The following is a 19,005-nucleotide window of genomic DNA, read 5'->3' as shown; positions in this document are numbered from 1 at the left end:
AGAAGTAGACATGTGATCTGCCGTTTGTGCAGTTGTAAAGACGTTGTAAATCCTGAAGAAAGACCATTCTAACAGAGCAACTCAATTACCACCATCATGCAGTCACAACACCAACACAAAACAATATTTAAACAACGGCATCGCTCACAATTTCAGGCAAGGTTCTCTCAGTACATTTGAACCTTAAAGAAAAAGCTTTTCTCCATTAGACCAGTCAGTTTATACTCGAGTAACTCTTGATTTTAACCACACGTTGTTTGGAATAGTTTTACAAAATGAAAAGCTTTCAATCCCATTTACTTTCAATTGATTTATTCTGTTATTATTATTTGATGTCTTAACTCTTTCCTATTTTCATTTAATATCTTTAAGGAGTCTTTAAATCCTTATTTTTCTTTCATGTTATACCTATCATATGAAACCCAAACCCTCTGTTTTTACATTTTGTTATTTTCTGAAACTATTGCTCAGTTCAATCTTCCACTTAAGTTGCAATGTTTTTTGAAAAGTGTTTTTAATTGATAAACAGCTGCTAGGCATTTAAGAATCTGCTCTAAAAACAGAGGAGGCTGATCAGTATCAAGTGCTTTTCGCTGAGTCATTCCACAGGCTGGTTTGCATTAACTAGCCGGGGTCTGGGTTGGGGTGGATGCTGAAGGCCGCGTGTGATTGGTCGGTGCAAAGTGAGGCGGGACTGTACAAAGTCCCACATCTGGCAGCTCTCTGCTCAGCTCATTCTGTAACTCAGGAACACAGAGAAGAACACAGAGAAGATGTCGTTCATTAAAGTGGATCCATCGTCCGACTTCTCCTTCCACAACCTTCCCTATGGAATATTCTCCACCGATAATAATGTAAGTGCAGTCTTCTTTCTACCTGCTTTACACAGATGTGTGTCATGTAGTACTTCATACAGGGGAAAGACGGTCATCGAGGAACCTTTGCCACTCTCATCAAGAAATCCCCAAAGACCAAATCCATTACAAAATTAATAACCAATATATATATAGAGTATTATATACTTTAAATGCAAAAAAAAGAGTTTTTGAGCTATAAGCCCAGGAAAACCGATATACTTCAAGTGATGCAGGTTACCTTGCTGAAACATTGAAAACATGTTTAAACAAATACATTTATTGATTGTAGTTCTGTGATGACCTGTATTCATGTCAAGGTGTTTTATTTCCCCAGCCCAAACGCCGCGTCGGTGTTGCCATTGGAGACCAGATACTGGACCTCAGTGTGATCATGTCCATGTTCCGAGGGCCGCTGCTGTCCCAACATCAGGACGTCTTTGACCAGGTACCTTTGACCTCTAGGGGTTATCAGAGAGTTGACCCTTTAATCAATTAATCAATTAATGTACTCTAATGGCAGGGAAATAGTATTATCTTACTACAGTATGACATTTAAATTGCAGGTCCACTCAGTCCTGTATACAACATTATTATGTTCCTGCCACTTTACAGAAACTACAGTGATGATTTGAGAAGTGTTTGGGTTGAGTAAAGGGGTTAGTGTAATAATATTTAATGATCATTATTTTATTTGTCTGTTATCACTGATAATCTTTGTGTTGTCTTCCCATCAACTGTGGAACTGTTGTCCTGGTTCGACTGTTTTAAATGCATATAAAAAAAACCTTTTAATTCAACTTCATCCAAACTTTTTACCAAGTTTTACTTTCCTTTTTTGGCATTTATGGTCAATCCATATCATTTACAGACAAATAAAACCTTATTTTTGGGCCGATGAGGCATCACAATTGAATTATTTTTCTTATAGTTGAGAGATCAAGGACACATTTATTGATGTCACAGTTTGTAAACATTTCAAATTTGAGGACACCAGATCCTATTGACTTAAATTAAACACATCATTCAATTAAAGTAGTAATCATTACTTTTTCTTGCAAATAATGTAGTAAGAAATCATCAATCTATAACCCCTTAGTCCAACCGAATTACATTAGGAGCAGGCCGAATGTGAGCCGAGGACAACTGGAAGGTTACATTCAGAAGCATACTTTGAATCTATCCCATCATCATGTGTCATATTGAATGTTTTTCTGTGTCTGCAGCCCACTCTGAACGCCTTCATGGCTCTGGGCTGTGAGTCCTGGAGGGAGGCCAGGAGCACGGTGCAGGGGCTGCTGTCAGCCAATGAGAGCGCTCTGAGGGATGATGTCAGCCTCCGCAGCAGGTCGGTCAGGAGTGGGAGGGGGACTTTAAAAATGGATTCTGTTACAGTTACTAGAAAAAATGCAAACATTAACCCTATGTGATTATCAAAATAATCTTTTAGAAATGTAACGGTAATCTGATTACGCCTTTTTTTATATGTAACTGTAAGGGAATACAGTTACCTTTTTTTGTATCCTGATTACGTAATCCTGTTAAATCGATTTAGCCTGTCTGCGGTATTCAAACGTTCTTAAGTTGCTTTGGATGAAAGCCTCAGCTAAGTGACATGTAATGTAATTGTTAGTTTTTTTGATATCCCTACATTTTTCTTCTCCTTTAACCTGTAACCGGTGTCTCGAACCCTCAAAATGTTACTGTTCTTACATCAGCTTTTTCTTCAGTTCTGAAATTAAAGTAGGATTTGTGAAATTATACAGATTTCTGAGAAACAAGTCAAAATTCTGACTTGAAGTCCGAATCCTAAGAACAGTTCCAGCTTTTTATTCTCAGAACTCAAAAGATTTCACTTCTGGCCCTAATCTTCTTCCGTACATGTTAAACAAACCATTAGAAAATATAAATATAACATCTGAGGAAAAGCCCTTCAAAACCTATTTGCGAAAATAATATCTTGTACAGTTGGACCCTAATCTTCTACACAAAGCTTCTCCTCTTTCACGTGCTGGCTGGTTATTTGGCCTTTCTCGAGACGGCTTATTCCATCATACATTTCTATACAAATGTGTTTCTGTGTTTATCTCTGCAGAGCGTTGGTCCATCAGAGTGCAGCGACCATGCACCTTCCTGCAGACATCGGTGAGTCTCTCCTTCCAGGGAACATCCTCTCAGAATGCCACTAAAGAACAAGTGGCTTTGTGACTGTTAGCCATAGCAGTCAGCTCTGATTCTGTACCCTGTGCAGAAATCTGACCTATCTGATGAACTTTACTTCATAAAAGTGTCAGCTGTTTCTCGCTGAATGGGGGTGTGTACGGCACCTAGTTATTAAGATTTCATCAGTAGGTTTTACTCACATTTTTTTAATTCTTTCGTGAATAGAAACAGAATACCCACATTTATATGTACACATAACGAGCCTTAAAATGTTCTCATGTGCTTAAACTTTAAAGATTCATGTGCAAAAATAGTCCCGAGCAAAAATGACACTAATTGTGTTGGTTAAAAACACAGAAATGTCAGTAATTACTAACTGTAAATGTATGTTTGATAACTAACACCAACATTTTCTATTCTTTGGGTCATAAAGAAAGGCACAATAAAGGTAATTTGCTTTATTTGCTAAGAAGAAATAAATACTGGCAATAGCATTCCCATAGTGGAATGTAGTCGGGGCCCATCAGCACCAGGGGGCGCTGTTTAGCATCGTATTACATCTCTACCACTGGTGCCTTGGTTCATTCGGTCCAGTTGGTGCTGAAGTACATCCAGCAGATGAGACTCTTCCAGCCTGTTCCTCATCTGGTCTGTTTTTACAGGAGATTACACCGACTTCTACTCCTCCAGGGACCACGCCACCAACGTGGGCACCATGTTCCGGGGGAAGGAGAATGCTCTGATGCCAAACTGGTACTACACACTCATCAAACCAGGCCTTGATGCTTCCACTAGGGGCAGGAAGTGACCGCAAACTGTTCATCAATCTCTGCAGACGGTTTGATATGGAGGGAGGTTTCAAGGTTACTTTAATTAAAAAGCACCCCAGAACTTTAAGTTTAAACCCGCCAGCACTTCTGCACTTCATTTCCCAGAGATCACCTGGGTAGTATTGGGACATCTAAACATGCTCATTTTGAATATAGTTTAAGAGAACTGTTTTACAACGGACCCAACATCCTCTATACATGCTCTAATTGTAACATAAATACTTCTTTCAAAAAGACAAAGCTGCTCAGTGAAATCCCCTTCATGTTCAATATTTAATTTCCCCTTTCAAAAACCCTAATTCCCTCATATGTGTATAGTTCTCACACTGTACCTTGTGCATTCAAATGTAGTAATAATAATGCATGTTATTTATATAGCGCTTTTCACAACTCAAAGACGCTTTACAGTATGAGGGAGGGTAGACAAACAAGGACAGGCAAACAAGTAAATATAGTAAAATAAACAAAAAAAAGGCAGTCAAGAGGAAGTTGATTGAGAGGGGGGGGGGGCTTATGGGTAGACAGAGTTGAAAAGATGTGTTTTGAGGCGGCACTGAAAGACTGTGAGGGACTCAGAGTCACGGAGATCTTGGGGGAGGGAGTTCCAGAGCCTAGGAGCTGCCACTCAGAAGGCTCTGTCCCCAAAGCTGCAGAGTGTGGATGTGGGAATGGATAGGAGTCCGGCTGCGGTGGATCTGAGGGGCCGTGGGGGTTGAAAAGGAGTGAGAAGGTGTGTGAGATAAGGGGGGGCCAGATGGTGGAGTGCTTTGTAGGTGAGGACCAGAACTTTGTAGTGGATGCGATGGGAGACAGGAAGCCAGTGGAAGTCTTTGAGGACTGGGGTGATGTGATGCCATGATTTGGTATGCGTGAGGAGACGTGCAGCTGCATGTTGAACCCGTTGGAGTCTGTTGAGGGATGTATGTGCTGATGCCGTAAAGAAGTGAGTTGCAGTAGTCGAGGCGGGAGGAAATGAAGGCATGGATTAGTCGTTCGGCTGCGGGGCGGGTGAGAGAGGGTAGGATTTTTTGCAATATTGCGGAGGTGGAAAAATGAGGTTTTGACTGTTTGGCCGATTTGAGGTTCGAGGGAGAGGGTGGGGTCAAAGATCACGCCAAGGTGGCGTGCCTGATTGGAGGGGGAAACAATGGTGCCATCGATGGTGAGTGTTATGTTGGTGACCTTGCTGAGGGAGGATTTGGAGCCGATTAGGAGGAGTTCTCAGCAGACCAGTGGAAGTCCAGGTTGAAGTGGCGGAGTATCTGACCGAGGGGGACGATGTAAATGATGAAGAGGAGGGGGCAAGTACTGATCCTTGAGGAACGCCTTGGGTGACTGAGGCTGTGGCAGAGGAGTGGTTGGGGAGGGAGATGAAGTGGGATCTTTCAGTGAGGTAGGACTGGAGCCATCGAAGGCTGCACTCAGGTCGAGGAGGATGAGCATATTGAGGGAACCAGTGTCAGCAGAGGTGAGGAGGTCGTTGAGGACTTTGACGAGTGCAGTTTCTGTACTGTGGTGAGGACGAAATCCAGACTGAAGGGGTTTGTAAAGCTGGTTGGTTTGGAGATGGCAGTGAATTTGTTTGGCTACAATGCAAGTTTTTGAGAGGAATGGTAGGTTGGAGATGGGGCGGTAATCAGTGAGGGAGGAGGGATCAAGACCGGGTTTGAGGATTGGAGTAACGGCAGCAGTTTTGAAGGCAGAGGGGACGGTTCCATGGGACAGCGAGGAGTTGAAAAAAGGGTTAGGGGCAGAGGACGGGGAGGCAGGACTTCAGGAGAGGAGGGGGTAGAGGGTCAAGGGAGCAGGTTGTGGGATTTGAGGAACCGATCAGATGGAGTGGGGTAACCAGGTTGAACTGGGAGAGGCGGCGCTGGGGAGGAGGAGTCAGGAGGTCAAGGGAGATGGGGGGGGGGGGGGGGGGAGAAGCGGTGGAGGTTGGGGGAGATGCTTGTATGTATTTAAATGATGTCATATCAACATTGATCTTAATTTCTTACAGTAGGAGAGGTTTTGGGGTATGGGAGGAAGGAAGATTAGGATTAGGTAAAAAGGTAGGGAGTGGTTAGGATGGCGGGAAGGGAAGGGTTAGATTGAAGGGAGGGAAGATAACTGCTACCCGGGAAACGGGATGCAACGCGTCATCTGTGAAGTTCCGCCCACATTGAGCTCATTGAGGCATTGCGCACTGCATTGAGGGGCCCCAACACTGGTCACGGGCTGTCCTTTACAGCAGATGGGGGGACCAGGCCAGCAGGAGCGGGCAGGACGAAGAATGGGGCTGGTTATTTGATGGATGGAGCAGCGTTAGCAGGTGGGCTACAATGGCAGGTGTAGCAGGGTAGAAACCAGAGCGTCCGTCAAAAGTGGCAATCGGGTGTAAGAAAAGGGTTAGAAACTCTTAGATTAACACAAAAAAAGACGAGATTTTCGGACAGAAGCGGCGAACAGTCAGCGCCAGCGTCCTCTCACGCCGAGTGAATAAATGTGAATGTAATACTGTACTGACTTAGCTCGCTTATAATGTTAATAGTATATTCTGAATACATTTAGTTAGTTTTAGGCTGGCCTATCACAGTTACACTGGCTTCCACCTGTGTATTAATATTGTGCATTTAATTGAGATACTTTATTAGTATACATTTTTCACTGTTGATATATAGATATTTACTGTTTTTATTAGTTTAATTACATTTTTAATTAATGTGCCATTCTTTGGCTACATGCTGCTGTGACAAAATAATATTTCAAATTTGGATCAATACAAATATATCTTAATATATATCTAAACAGAATCAGAATTCCTTTATTAGTCCCACAGCAGGGAAATGTACAGTGTAACAGAAAAAGCAGGTAGAAAAGGCATGCAATGATAAAAAAAGAAAAGCAGACATTGGTAATATATATATATATATATATATGTATTTTACGTTATCTGATCTAGGCCCAGTGGCCCATTCGCTGCCTGTGCTGTATTTCCCTGTGCTCCTGTCATGCTAATACTGATCCTGGGTCTGCAGGCTGAGGCTCCCGGTGGGGTACCACGGCAGGGCCTCCTCAGTGGTCGTTTCTCGGACCCCCATCCGCCGGCCCTCAGGCCAGATGAGGCCGGACCAGAGTAAGATCCTCACAGCTGACAGAAAACACAGAGTCCACTCAACAAATCACCAGAGATGAGCATGTTACAGATACAAGTTTAAGACTTGTTATTACATCTTTGCAAACCCTAGAAGAGTACTGCACGGTTTATTTTTCTTCACACTTTTTTTATCCTTTTAAAATTCGACTGCCAACCATGTTCATACGCAGGGTTTTATTTCTCTGTCCTCCACTCTTTGTGGTCCCTCTTTATTCGCTGCCTGTGACTCCACTGGTCGCTCCTTTCCTGTGAAAATTATGTTGTTATTTCATGTATTTCACCTTCTATATTTCATCTTTGTTTACATTATTATGGATTTAAACTATACAAATGTGTCTCAAACAGAACATACTTTGTATTGCTTTTTCAATGAATGCAGCCTTGGCCCATAGATGGAATGGTTTGCCCTGAGCGACATACACACAGAGCTGCACATCTTACTGCATGTTTCCTTTTCCTCTCAGCAAAGCCTCCAGTGTTTGGCCCTTCTAAGCAGCTGGACATCGAGCTGGAGATGGTGAGTACTTCAAAATCCAAATTCCCTGGGGATAAGCTAGGGCTGTGCAATTAATCGTATTTTAATCTCGATTACGATTTTTGCTTGCAACGATTACGAAAACAATGTCATCGAAATAAAACGATTATTCTTTTTAATTTAATTTTTTGTATTGGTTTTCAATTTAATTATACTTAAAGTTCAGGGTAATCAACTGTTAAAAACATAGTGTTCACATTTTTTTTAAGTCAGTAAATGGATAATCGCTTTTAATAATTGTGATATCAATTATCGACCAAAATAATCGTGATTATGATTTTTGCCATAATCGAGCAGCCCTAGGATAAACCAAGGTTTCCCTTCTCTCTAGCCTTTTGTCAGCTTTTGTGATTTTAAAGGTCCCATGTCATGGCCATTTCTACTGATCATAATTCCATTGTTGAGGTCTACTAGAATAGATTCATACTGTGACATTTTCCAAAATCACATTGGTTTCTCAAACAGCATCTCTGTATAGTATGTGTATTCACTCTCTGTCCTACACGGCTTGTTGGAGCTCCTGCCCCCCCTCCCTATGAGCCCAGTGGCCGTCTGCGAGACACAGCGAAACCCAGCCCGAACACACACACACACACACACACACACACACACACACACACACACACACACACACACACACACACACACACACACACACACACACACACACACACACACACACACACACACACACACACACACACACACACACACACACACACACACACACACAGCCTGGCTGGGAGTTTGTGTGTGCTCACACACCGACTCACAGCCTCGCCGCGTCCCGCCGTCTCAGGGAGGAGAAATCGGCTCCAGGGATTGGTCTATTTGGTCGATGGGTCCATTTGGGTATGGGCACGTCACTGTACCCAGAAAGAAAACAATGGAAAAAGAGAAATGTCCAACGAGGCGTTCAGGGGCAGCACAGACAGGTCTTTTCTGTGTTAGAGTTTTACTCGCTACAGGGTGTACTTTGAGGGTTTGTGACTCTGCAGACCGTTTACATGCAGAAAAACCTTCATAACACACAAGGGACGGGTAATAACCAGAAAAGCATGACATGGGACCTTTAACACAAAGTCAGTATTTCATTGCCATTATATTTCTTCCTTACTCTGATAGGCCTTCTTTGTTGGAGGAGGGAATCAGCTGGGGGAGCCAATCCCCATCGAGAAAGCCCATGAACACATCTTCGGCATGGTGCTCATGAACGACTGGAGCGGTGAGCCTCTGCACAACAAATCAAACATCCTCCGTGTGTGCTTGTTGCTATGGTTCCCTGACACATCAAGGCCGCCCTTTGTGATAATGATAGGCTTTACAGTCATTGAACATGATGATGTAAAGCTGAGATTCGTGAGAAAGTTTGTCAGATAGTTCTAAATCAGTGATGGAGCTGCTTATACGCATCCAAACCAACACTGTAATCAGCAGTGACGTTTCACTTAGAAGCACACTTGTTCCTTAATGCAGATCTTCATTATACATGGGGCTGCCACTGCAGATATAGTCTGATGGAAATGATTTTAGATATAATGGCAGTCCTCATCAAAATATTAGTAGGTGTATGTATTATTGATTCAGATCTGGAGAGAGGCTGGCACTCTCTGACTGTCATTGTCTCTAATACCCCCCCACCCCTTCACTCCCAGCATAATGTAGCCATCAGTATTTAAACTGGCATTGCAAGAAAATATTAATATAATCAGATAAATCCTTACTTGAAATTGCTTCTCCAATATGCATGGTTAGGAGAGTTACAATGACTAATTTCACATACAAAAATGTATTCTTACTTATTTAGCTATCAAAATATATACATTTTTTTATGAACATACAGGTTCACCTACTGAATTAAAAACAGAACAAAGAAAGTGAAAACCATAAAGCAGATTCAGGCAGTAGGCGTATAGATTCACACTTAAAGTATTGTCCTACAGAACAGTACAGTTTACAGAGAAGAGATAACATCTGATCCTTTTACAACAAACACTAGACAATCTTTTTAGGTTTTAATAACACTGTTATCCTGCTAGTAATCCATCATTTCCAATACAGGATTACACAGGGAATACAGTTACCTTTGACTGTATCCTGATTATGTAATCCCGTTAGATGTATCAGTTCTCCTGAGGCTGCAGATCCACACATGAATGTGTGTTCTATCCTGCAGTTATATTCATGTTTATTCTCAGCCAGGGACATCCAGGCGTGGGAGTATGTTCCTCTCGGTCCTTTCCTGGGGAAGAACTTTGGAACAACCATTTCCCCCTGGATCATCCCCATGGAGGCGCTGTTACCCTTCGCAGAGCCCAATGCCATCCAGGTCAGCACCGCGGTCCTGTAACTGCTCTGATAATGGGCGTAGGAAGCATCCTCAATGTGGGTGGGACATTTTGACGGGGGTGTGGGCAGGTGGTGGACCTCACCTCCTCTAGGGGGGTCCGGGGGAATGCTCCAGGAAGTTAAATGCATCTATCTGGTGCACTTCGAGAGCAACATTAGGGACTACATCTATGGATACATCTCTCAACAACACCCATGTGAAACAGTACTGTTTAAAACAGACTTACTTTTTCTTTATGCATATTTTACAAATCACTCTTTTTAAACTGTATTTTTGTTTTACTGTCCTAAGTATGAGTTGGAATAATTTCATACCTGTTATTCTCTTGTTTTACATAATGAAATGTGTGCCTTGGAAATACTTGTTTCCATAAGATAACTTGGACTAAAGTCAACGATCTAAGTAAACACTCACAGTCCTTTACCGCCCTGAGCTGACGTTATAAGATGTGTCTGACAGGAGAGAGCTCTCTTCCTCCTTGTTGTAGAAACAACTCCTTATGTATGTTTGCGCTCTCTCGTTCACTCTCTCTCTCACTCGCTCACACAAAATGCGCTCGTCGTGCCACACACACAGCCGAGCTTGAATGACACACAAAGACCCAGAATAACTTTTAATGCTGTATCCTATTATTTTCGGTGGCTTAGTTTATTGTATGATATGACAGGTGAACAGATCGCCACCGGGCTTACAACTAAAAACACAGCTACGCAAAAAACGCAGCATGTGTATACAGCGCATGTGTATACAGCGCATGTGTATACAGCGCATGTGTATACAGCGCATGTGTATACAGCTCATGTGTACGGCTCTGAGAATCTGCCTTGGTACAAAGTAACAGTGAAAACATGGTACGGAGTTTCATTGATTTGGGCATTCTCACAATAAGCAAGTGGAATGGATTTGATAATGAAGCACTGACACAGCGCTCTACAAAGTGCGGCGAGTGGATAGACCGATTCACAGACTCTCCACATGGTAAACGTGGGGGGGTCTAAACCAGTGATTGAATTGGAATAAAAAAGGTGCCAGTACTCTAAATCAGCAACTGTTTCAAGTACATTTATTTATACAGCCCAAAAACAAGTATTTGGCTCAAAGTCATAATATATCCTAATGCTGGTGGGTTTGTCTCTTTACTGTATATTTTAGAAAGGCTCGCTGTACAAAATGACTCCGGGTGCATCTGAGATTAGAGGGGGTGCAGTGGTAAAGTGCTATTTTTACAAGTGGGGAGTGGACCTGACACCCTCTAGGGGGGTCTGGGGGCATGCTCCCCCGGGAAGATTTTCTTTTAAATATTGAAGTTAAAATGAAGTTAAATGCATCATGCACTTTGAGAGCAAAATGAAGAGATATATGGATACCTCTCAACATCCATATGAAACAAACAGATTTACTTTTTCTTTATGGATATAAAAGAAAGTAAAACCTGACTATACTGGCGGCTGGTTAAATGACTCCTCGTCCCTGAGTACACTCACTATCTTTCAGCAGGAAAGGAGAGAGGGAATCCTTGTCCGGCGACAACCTCTGTCTTTTCGCACTATTATTAAGCCACGCTAACATTTTTGAAAATGCTAACATTATGTGAAGTCTTTTCTGCTCTAGTCTATCGCTGCAGATAACTTTTCTGACACCTCCTGCTTAAAACCCAAAAAGTCAGAAGGATCGTGAGGCCCCGACATGCGTCATGAGATGCTGCCGGCGGCTGAGTACCGGCATTTTACTGAGTACCGGCACCTCTCTGGACCAACATCAGATATTGGGGCTTTCTTTTATTAAAGCTGGGGCATTGTGTCAGCCATGGTGTAGAAAGGTGACATCAAGGCAAGGGAGTCGGTGTGTTTCAACACTGGGGTTGACTCTCCTTATATATGCCTTTGGACAATTTATGGTGTCAAAGACTTTATTTATTTCAAGGAAAAACAAAAAATTCAGGCTCTAGGTTTCAATTCAAAATATAAAAATAATGTGCAACGGCTTTCAGGAATTCTGTAATGCTTTCAAATATGTAGGCCTATGCCCCTGTACTGTACATCAACTTCTTTTTTTAATATAATGTTATTTCTGCTGAGTCAGCACACTAGTAGGCATGATTTATTTATTATAAACCCCTGGACTTTATAAGCTTATACGGTTTCAGAAAATATTGCTGCTCATTCAAAGTTTACATTTCTGTGATCTCTAAAGGCCCGGATACACCGGGCCGATTTCGGCCGTCGAAGAGCGTCCTGTCGCCCTACTCAGATTGGTGTGTCCAGCACCGTCGTGTCTTTTCGGCCGTGCCGACACCTTCCGCTCCCGATTCCACATCGGGAGACTGTCGGCAAAATAAATCTATTATTTTCAAAAGCTTTTTTAGTCTGATGCTTCGATTAATTTTAAACAGACAGTTCAACAAAAGGATACCCAACAAATGTAATTTTATCATTTAAATATTGGATTGTTCTCTCTTTATTTTCAATAAAATTGTGGTCTTACCTTGACTTGAAGATTAAATCCATTTGCCTATCATTCTGGACAAAAATCTCTATTACTTTTTTGTAGAAGTCCTCCTTATCTTCCTCTAGTTTCAAAAGTCGATTCATGCATTTAATTGATAGATTTATGATTCGAAAATTATAAAAGTAGGGTAGACATGTGGATATTATCCGGCAGAACAAAAACGTTTTCCACAGACCTCATTTCGAGCTATTTTCTAAAATCCCATGGAGAAATCTCATTGCTTTTTTGTCGAGGGAACCCGTGAATAGCTTACTTCCGGGTTTTAGGACGCGTCACTGCACGGCCCAATCCCAAACCACGCCCTACGCCCTACCCCTACACACTCCCCCTCCATGACTGAGTGAACTCCGTGGAGTGACACTCGCAGCTCAACGAGGCTCCCTCCTGTCAGATGGAGGAAGTAAATACAGCGGCAAGCTTTGGGACGGCCTCCCCTCTCTCCGGCAGAAACGGGAAATGCCGTAACTGTATGTAACAACGGTTTCAAATCAGCAACTACATTAAAACTCCAAACATCTTTAATTGTGTTTTTTACAAGTGGGGGGTGGACCTAACATCCTCTAGTCTAGGGGGGTCGGGTCCGGGGGCATGCTTCCCCGGGAAGATTTTTTTTTTAATATTGAAATTAAATGCATCAATCTGGTGCACTTTGAGAGCAAAATCAAGAGATCTATGGATACCTCTCAACAGAACTGTAAACAGATGTTCTATTTCTTTATGGATATTTTACAAATCACTCCTTTTAAACTGTATTCTTGTTTTACTGTCATATAGTATTTCATACCTGTTTTTAATTTATGCTCTTGTTTTTTTTTATACCTATAAAGATCATATATTATTTCTGAGAACATAAAAACATAATGGGCAGATTTTACAGTAATTATAATAAAAATGTAGCTCAAGCATTTATGCAACTTGATTTGGTGTGTGTGGTGACGACCAGGTGTGCACACAGCATTTTATTATTTATCCCACAAATTGAGACTATGTCCCGCATTTGAGTGACAGTCGCGCAGAAAGGCTGGATCGGTTCGCTGACGGCCGGCACCGCGATTTTTTAATTATTATATTGTCTAAACAGCATCATGTAAGTTGTGCTGACAGGTGACACAGAGGTCCACACACACAGTGTACCCCCCCCCCCCACACTAGGTGGGTACCTGCCCCTAATGACTAGTCACCACTGGTGTCAGGGCCTTAACACGTCGAGGAGAAAGGTGGAGAATTTGGAGCAAAATAGTTTCAATAATAAATTTAAGTTTAAAAAAAAAAAAAAAGAGAATAACATAATTTTGTTTTTGGCGTATATTAAAACCATGGTTTCCTCAGTCATCTTCACAGACAGGTAGACAGATCACTGCTTTACATACTGTCATAAAAACCTGATTTTAAAGGAACTGACCATACCATAATGAAGCCTCCCCCTCCTCACTTTTTCTACTTTCTCCCTGTTGCTCCTCTCTCTGCAGGATCCAGAGCCCCTCCCTTACCTGCAGCACCCGGACCCCTTCACCTTCAACATTAACCTGTCTGTGTCACTTAAAGGTACAGTACACGGAGCGTTTCAGTCTTCTAATGTCTGGAGCTTTGCATTTTGGTCTTCGTGACTTCTTTCCTCGGACCTGTCACTGGTCGGTAGACATGTACTTTCATTGTAAGGAAATGTCACTTTTTGGCTGGAGATAAAGTACAATATGAGGTAGAAGAAAAGTACCTCAAGATGTAAATGTACCAAGGTACTTTCTGCCATGGCTAAATAAAACTATACCGTGTCAAGTCCTAATGTCACTTTTGCTCTAAATCTAAGACATACTTTATTAATCCCACGAGGGGAAATTCAGCTTTCACTCGATTATTACTGTACTTACAGAACACCTGAAATACACACATGCAAAGGACCTATACTCATTAGGCTGGAGATGCACAAACACGCATTAATGGAGAGGTGTCCCAGAAAATATAACCCAGAATGGGGTGTCAAAACTTCTGTTATATGTGATAAAGTGGATGTCTCCTTTAAAATAAGTTTGCTCTTGTAGGACAGGACATGGCAGATGCAGCAACCATCTGCAAGACAAACTTTAAGGTAAGAGGATCCATAACAACAATCTCTGCTAAAGTCCCAAACTAATATTTTCAGGACTGGGTAAAATGGGGCCATGCCTAGCTTGCCAATTCTGTATCACTGCAATAACCCCTGGTTAATAAGTTACAACACCTTTCAACAGCTTTCAAATACCTGCTGCAGTTTTAGCTAAACGTTTGTTCTCACGCTCTGCCTCTCTTTGCTCACATTTCCTCTCTGTCTCTAGTACATGTACTGGACCATGAAGCAGCAGCTCACCCATCACACAGTGAACGGGTGCAACGTGAGACCAGGGGACCTGCTGGCCTCGGGGACCATCAGTGGACCTGTGAGTGCACCTTAACACTAGATAGGATGGATTCTCTTTAAACGGTGTATCTTTTTAGGGATCTCTAGTTTACCCTCAAACGCATACTTTGTCTTATTCTGAAGTTTGCACAAGTTATCCAATTGATTTAATGTATTGTCGTTTCAGTCTTTTAACCTCTTACTGACCTCTTGTATTGAATATGCCAACATATAGTTTTGATCAGGTGGCACAAAGAATAAATGAGCTGTTTTTCAAACCCGACTTGTGTTGGATGATGTGTTATTGCCCCAGATGCCTCTCAGCCTTGTGTTGTACATGTGCCTTTAGCATACAGAGCTCATTCTGTGTGTTCTGTGTTCCATCAGGATCCAGAGAGCTTTGGCTCCATGCTGGAGCTGTCCTGGAGGGGCACTAAGAACATTGATCTGGGGGGAGGAGAAACCAGAACTTTCCTGAGGGATGGAGATCAAGTCACCATCAAAGGTCAGACTCAGCCTTCAGCACAGATAAGTGGTGGTTATCATTTAAAAACGTTATTATCAATAAGGAAAACAACAAAAATACCATAATTTATTTCATTATTGATAAGACATTGGTCATTTTGGTGTTGAATACAATATATGAATAACATTTTGTAGTAAAAAATAAAACAATTGTAGTAATAGTAAAACCTGTCTAGCCCAATGCTTTTCATATATTTGCATTGAGGAAGAGGAAGAGTCAGCCTGACTTGTAGTCCCATGTGGTCCAGCTTAATGCTGAATTAAACTCAAATTCATCATCTCTGACTTATAAATGTCTTAATTTTTCAAATTCTATGACATGATCACGGATCATTTTTTTCTGTGTTTTTCTCCAATCTTTTTTTGTAATGCAGGTTATCTTTCTTATGTTATTATTATAAATCATTTCATCACCTCCAGCTGTAATGAAAATATATTCAGCTCTCAGCTGATAATGTCAAGCTTCCACAGCCTTTAAGGTTTCTGCATTTACAGCAGTCCTCTGCAATCACCTTTTTTACAAGTCAGCATTTACTTGTATTCTGCAAGAAGTGCATTTTTTTTGTTGAGCATGTAATTTACCATCCCTGTCGTCTCCTTCTTGTTACTTTTCTAATCTTCAAATAAGATATTTTATTCCCCAAAATACTAACTTTCTGGTAAATTGTGTTTTTTTTTCTAAAGCTCACAAACAAAACATGTTCTGTCCTTTTTAACGCAAAGCACAGTTCCTGGTGTTGCGAGTGTATTCCATCTCCGTGCCCCAGTCATCAATCAAACACCCCCCCCCGCTAAGATGCTTGCAAAGTGATGTAAAACTGCTGAAGGGCCTTTTTTCTTTCTTTTAAAAATGAAAATATTAACAATGAATTGGATGTAAAGTTGTGTTTGACTGTAAACAAAATGACATGTAAACAGGTTTCAGACCAGCCCTAATGATGGGATTTAACTGTCTCGACGTGTCCATAATAATTTGTTTACAATTATACTAATGTCCCATGTTTTCCTCTGTCTAGGTTACTGTCAGGGAGATGGATACAGGGTGGGCTTCGGACCCTGCGCGGGGACCATCCTCCCCGCCCTGCAGCACTGAAACACACTTCCTGTTACTTAAGAGAGGATCCTTTAGCATTTCCACACACACACACACACACACACACACACACACACACACACACACACACACACACACACACACACACACACACACACACACACACACACACACACACACACACACACACACACACACACTGGTAAACAGTCAATGGGGCAACATCTTTGGATTATTCCCTGTGTTCCCTCCACTCATTTGTTTACTTCAGCAACATAGTGACATCATTATGTAACACTTGAGCCTCTATTGGCTAGCGTTTCAACACATTGCACGTGATAGGCTAAGGGGCTCTCTAAGCGGTTGACCAATCACAACAGAGCAGGTCAGCTAACTAATCAGAGCAGACTGGGCTCTGGTTTCAGACAGAGGGTGAAAAGAGGTGCTGCAGCACAGGCATTATGAGAACAATAAAGAGCTTTTTGAACATTAGAGCATGGAGACATGTAGAGACACTACATGCTGATAGGAACCCTAATATTAGCAGAATATGTCCTCTTTAAAATAGTCCCAGAATGTAAACTGTATTTATAATTTCTTCAGCCCCTTTTAAAGAGAAAAAGGTGTCTGTAGAAATAAATCATGTTCATTTCATTTAGTTTTCTAAACTGACTTTAAAGGTCACCTATTATGCAAAATGCACTTTTTGTGTGTCTTTTCTATATGTGTGTGTCAGGAGACTCACAAAGTGTCCAAAAATAAAACCCTCTCTCTTTCAACCACGGAACAGTGTCTCAGTGCTTCTTAACATTTAACAAACTATGAATGTGTCATACCCACCTAACGGGAAGAAACTCAGCTAACTGACGATACGAACCATTTTTACGGAAACAAAACACAAGTCTCACAAGAAATGAGCCCTTAGCGAAAACGGGCTAATGCTATTTCTGCTCATAACCAGTGATGCAATCACACGTATGGTGAAAAAAGAGAGAACTATTCAAAGCAGAAAAAAACCAGCGTAATATACCATCTGACAAAGGCCGGTGCTATAATGCTTCAATTACCTGGCTATTCTTTATAATATACTCAGATCAATAGGAGACAGAGATGTTAAGTTATAAATCAAGGGTTTTTATTATTATTTACAGCAGGGGTGTGGAACCTTTTTCCTTTACATTTTTACAACATCCTCAGAGAGGGCCGTACAAATTATTGACCTCTGCTTAAAAAACTAAAATCACAGCCCATTCATTTGGCCTTTCTTTCATGCTGTGCAAAGAAAAAGCAACCTCTTAATCCAGATATCTCACCATGACTCACGTATGCATGCACGTGCTGGTGTGGCATGACCACCAAAACAGAAATATATGGACACAAGATGTGTGCAAATGTATTTAGTATCCTATCCATGATTTAAGTTGGGGGGGGGGGGCCCTAACCTCCTCTAAGGGGGTCCGGGGCCTGCTCCCCCGGGAAGATTTTTTTTTTAAATATTGAAGTTAAAAGCATCAATCTGGTGCACTTTGAGGGCAACATTAAGAGATCTATGGATACATCTCTCAACACCCATATGAAACAGAACTGAACACCCATATGAAACAGAACTGAACACCCATATGAAACAGAACTGTAAACAGATTTTTATTTTTGGATATTTTAACCCTAAACCCTAAAAAACGGAGATTTCATATGCATGCTTGTGAGAGCTACAACCCAGCTTCCGGTTTTGGGCGTGCTGGCATGCATTCACCAATGGTAATGTTTTGATGGATTTTAGGAACTTCCCCTCGATTCCATTGGCTCTAACGGTTCAAAAGAGGTGTCAATCATCAAAATCGACCAAGGGGGGCCAGAGATATGGCAAATCCACCCAAATGACCCTAGAAGTGGTTTTTTTCTTCTAAATCTCTCTAAAAAAGTCAAATGTCACTTGTTTTGCATCAAACTTGATACAGGGTACTAATTATATGTTATAGTTTGGATTCCTAAAGCTTTTAGTCTACCATCCCATCATTCAAGGGGTGGTTTTCACTATAAGTAATGTAGGCTCAGGGGCCTCATTAATAAAGCCTTGCGTAAGATTCACATGGGAAGGTTGCTTACGTAGGACAAAACAAATAAATATGCACAGACATTTTACGATATATAAAACGTACGTCCTACGCCGGTTTCCCTTTATAAATCACAATCAACTCAAAATGCGGCGCAGCTTTTTGCCGGTTTCACGTAACGCCCATATTTGCCTATAAATAGTCAAAGAAACGCCCCGTATTAATATTCATTTTGACTGCATGAAGAAGATCGCAGGAAATGACGACAGAACAGCTAAAAAATACATTTCACATCGTGTCAGATTTTGGTTCTTTTGGGAAGGTGGAGACAAATCACATTGTTTGGTGGATGCAGTTTGAACCAGAGTAGCAGCATGAAGGTCGGATCGTCAGCATAAATAAATAAGTGGTCTGAACAAAGTTTGTGCCGGGGACAGGAGATGAGAAACTGTAAGAAAGTTTCGGGTGATCCCTGCGGAGTGGAGTCAATTAAAGGTCCCAAGTCATGGCCATTTCTACTGATCATAATTCCATTGTTTAGGTATACTAAAATACATTTATATTGTGCAATTTTCCAAAGTCACATTGGTGTCGCAGTTTCTCGTCTCTCCCGTTTTTG

The 19,005-nt window shown here is 41.6% G+C and overlaps 1 protein-coding gene across 1 annotated transcript; it reads left to right on the top strand.

The window, feature by feature from the left end:
• The first annotated feature begins 718 nt into the window (after nucleotides 1-718).
• fah (fumarylacetoacetate hydrolase (fumarylacetoacetase)) lies at nucleotides 719-17,111 on the top strand. The gene is made up of 14 exons (XM_034102525.2): nucleotides 719-854; nucleotides 1,192-1,302; nucleotides 2,081-2,202; nucleotides 2,950-2,999; nucleotides 3,680-3,770; nucleotides 6,868-6,965; nucleotides 7,451-7,503; nucleotides 8,647-8,746; nucleotides 9,720-9,850; nucleotides 13,849-13,924; nucleotides 14,419-14,465; nucleotides 14,692-14,793; nucleotides 15,141-15,258; nucleotides 16,295-17,111. Exons 1-14 carry the CDS (start codon nucleotides 774-776, stop codon nucleotides 16,369-16,371), a joined length of 1,257 nt encoding a protein of 418 aa, XP_033958416.1. The 5' UTR covers nucleotides 719-773; the 3' UTR covers nucleotides 16,372-17,111.
• The last annotated feature ends 1,894 nt before the right edge of the window (nucleotides 17,112-19,005 follow it).

This window comes from Pseudochaenichthys georgianus, chromosome 3 (genome assembly GCF_902827115.2).
Source record: "Pseudochaenichthys georgianus chromosome 3, fPseGeo1.2, whole genome shotgun sequence".
NCBI classification, from domain to species: Eukaryota; Metazoa; Chordata; class Actinopteri; order Perciformes; family Channichthyidae; genus Pseudochaenichthys; species Pseudochaenichthys georgianus.
This window is presented reverse-complemented; position numbering and strand designations above follow the sequence as displayed.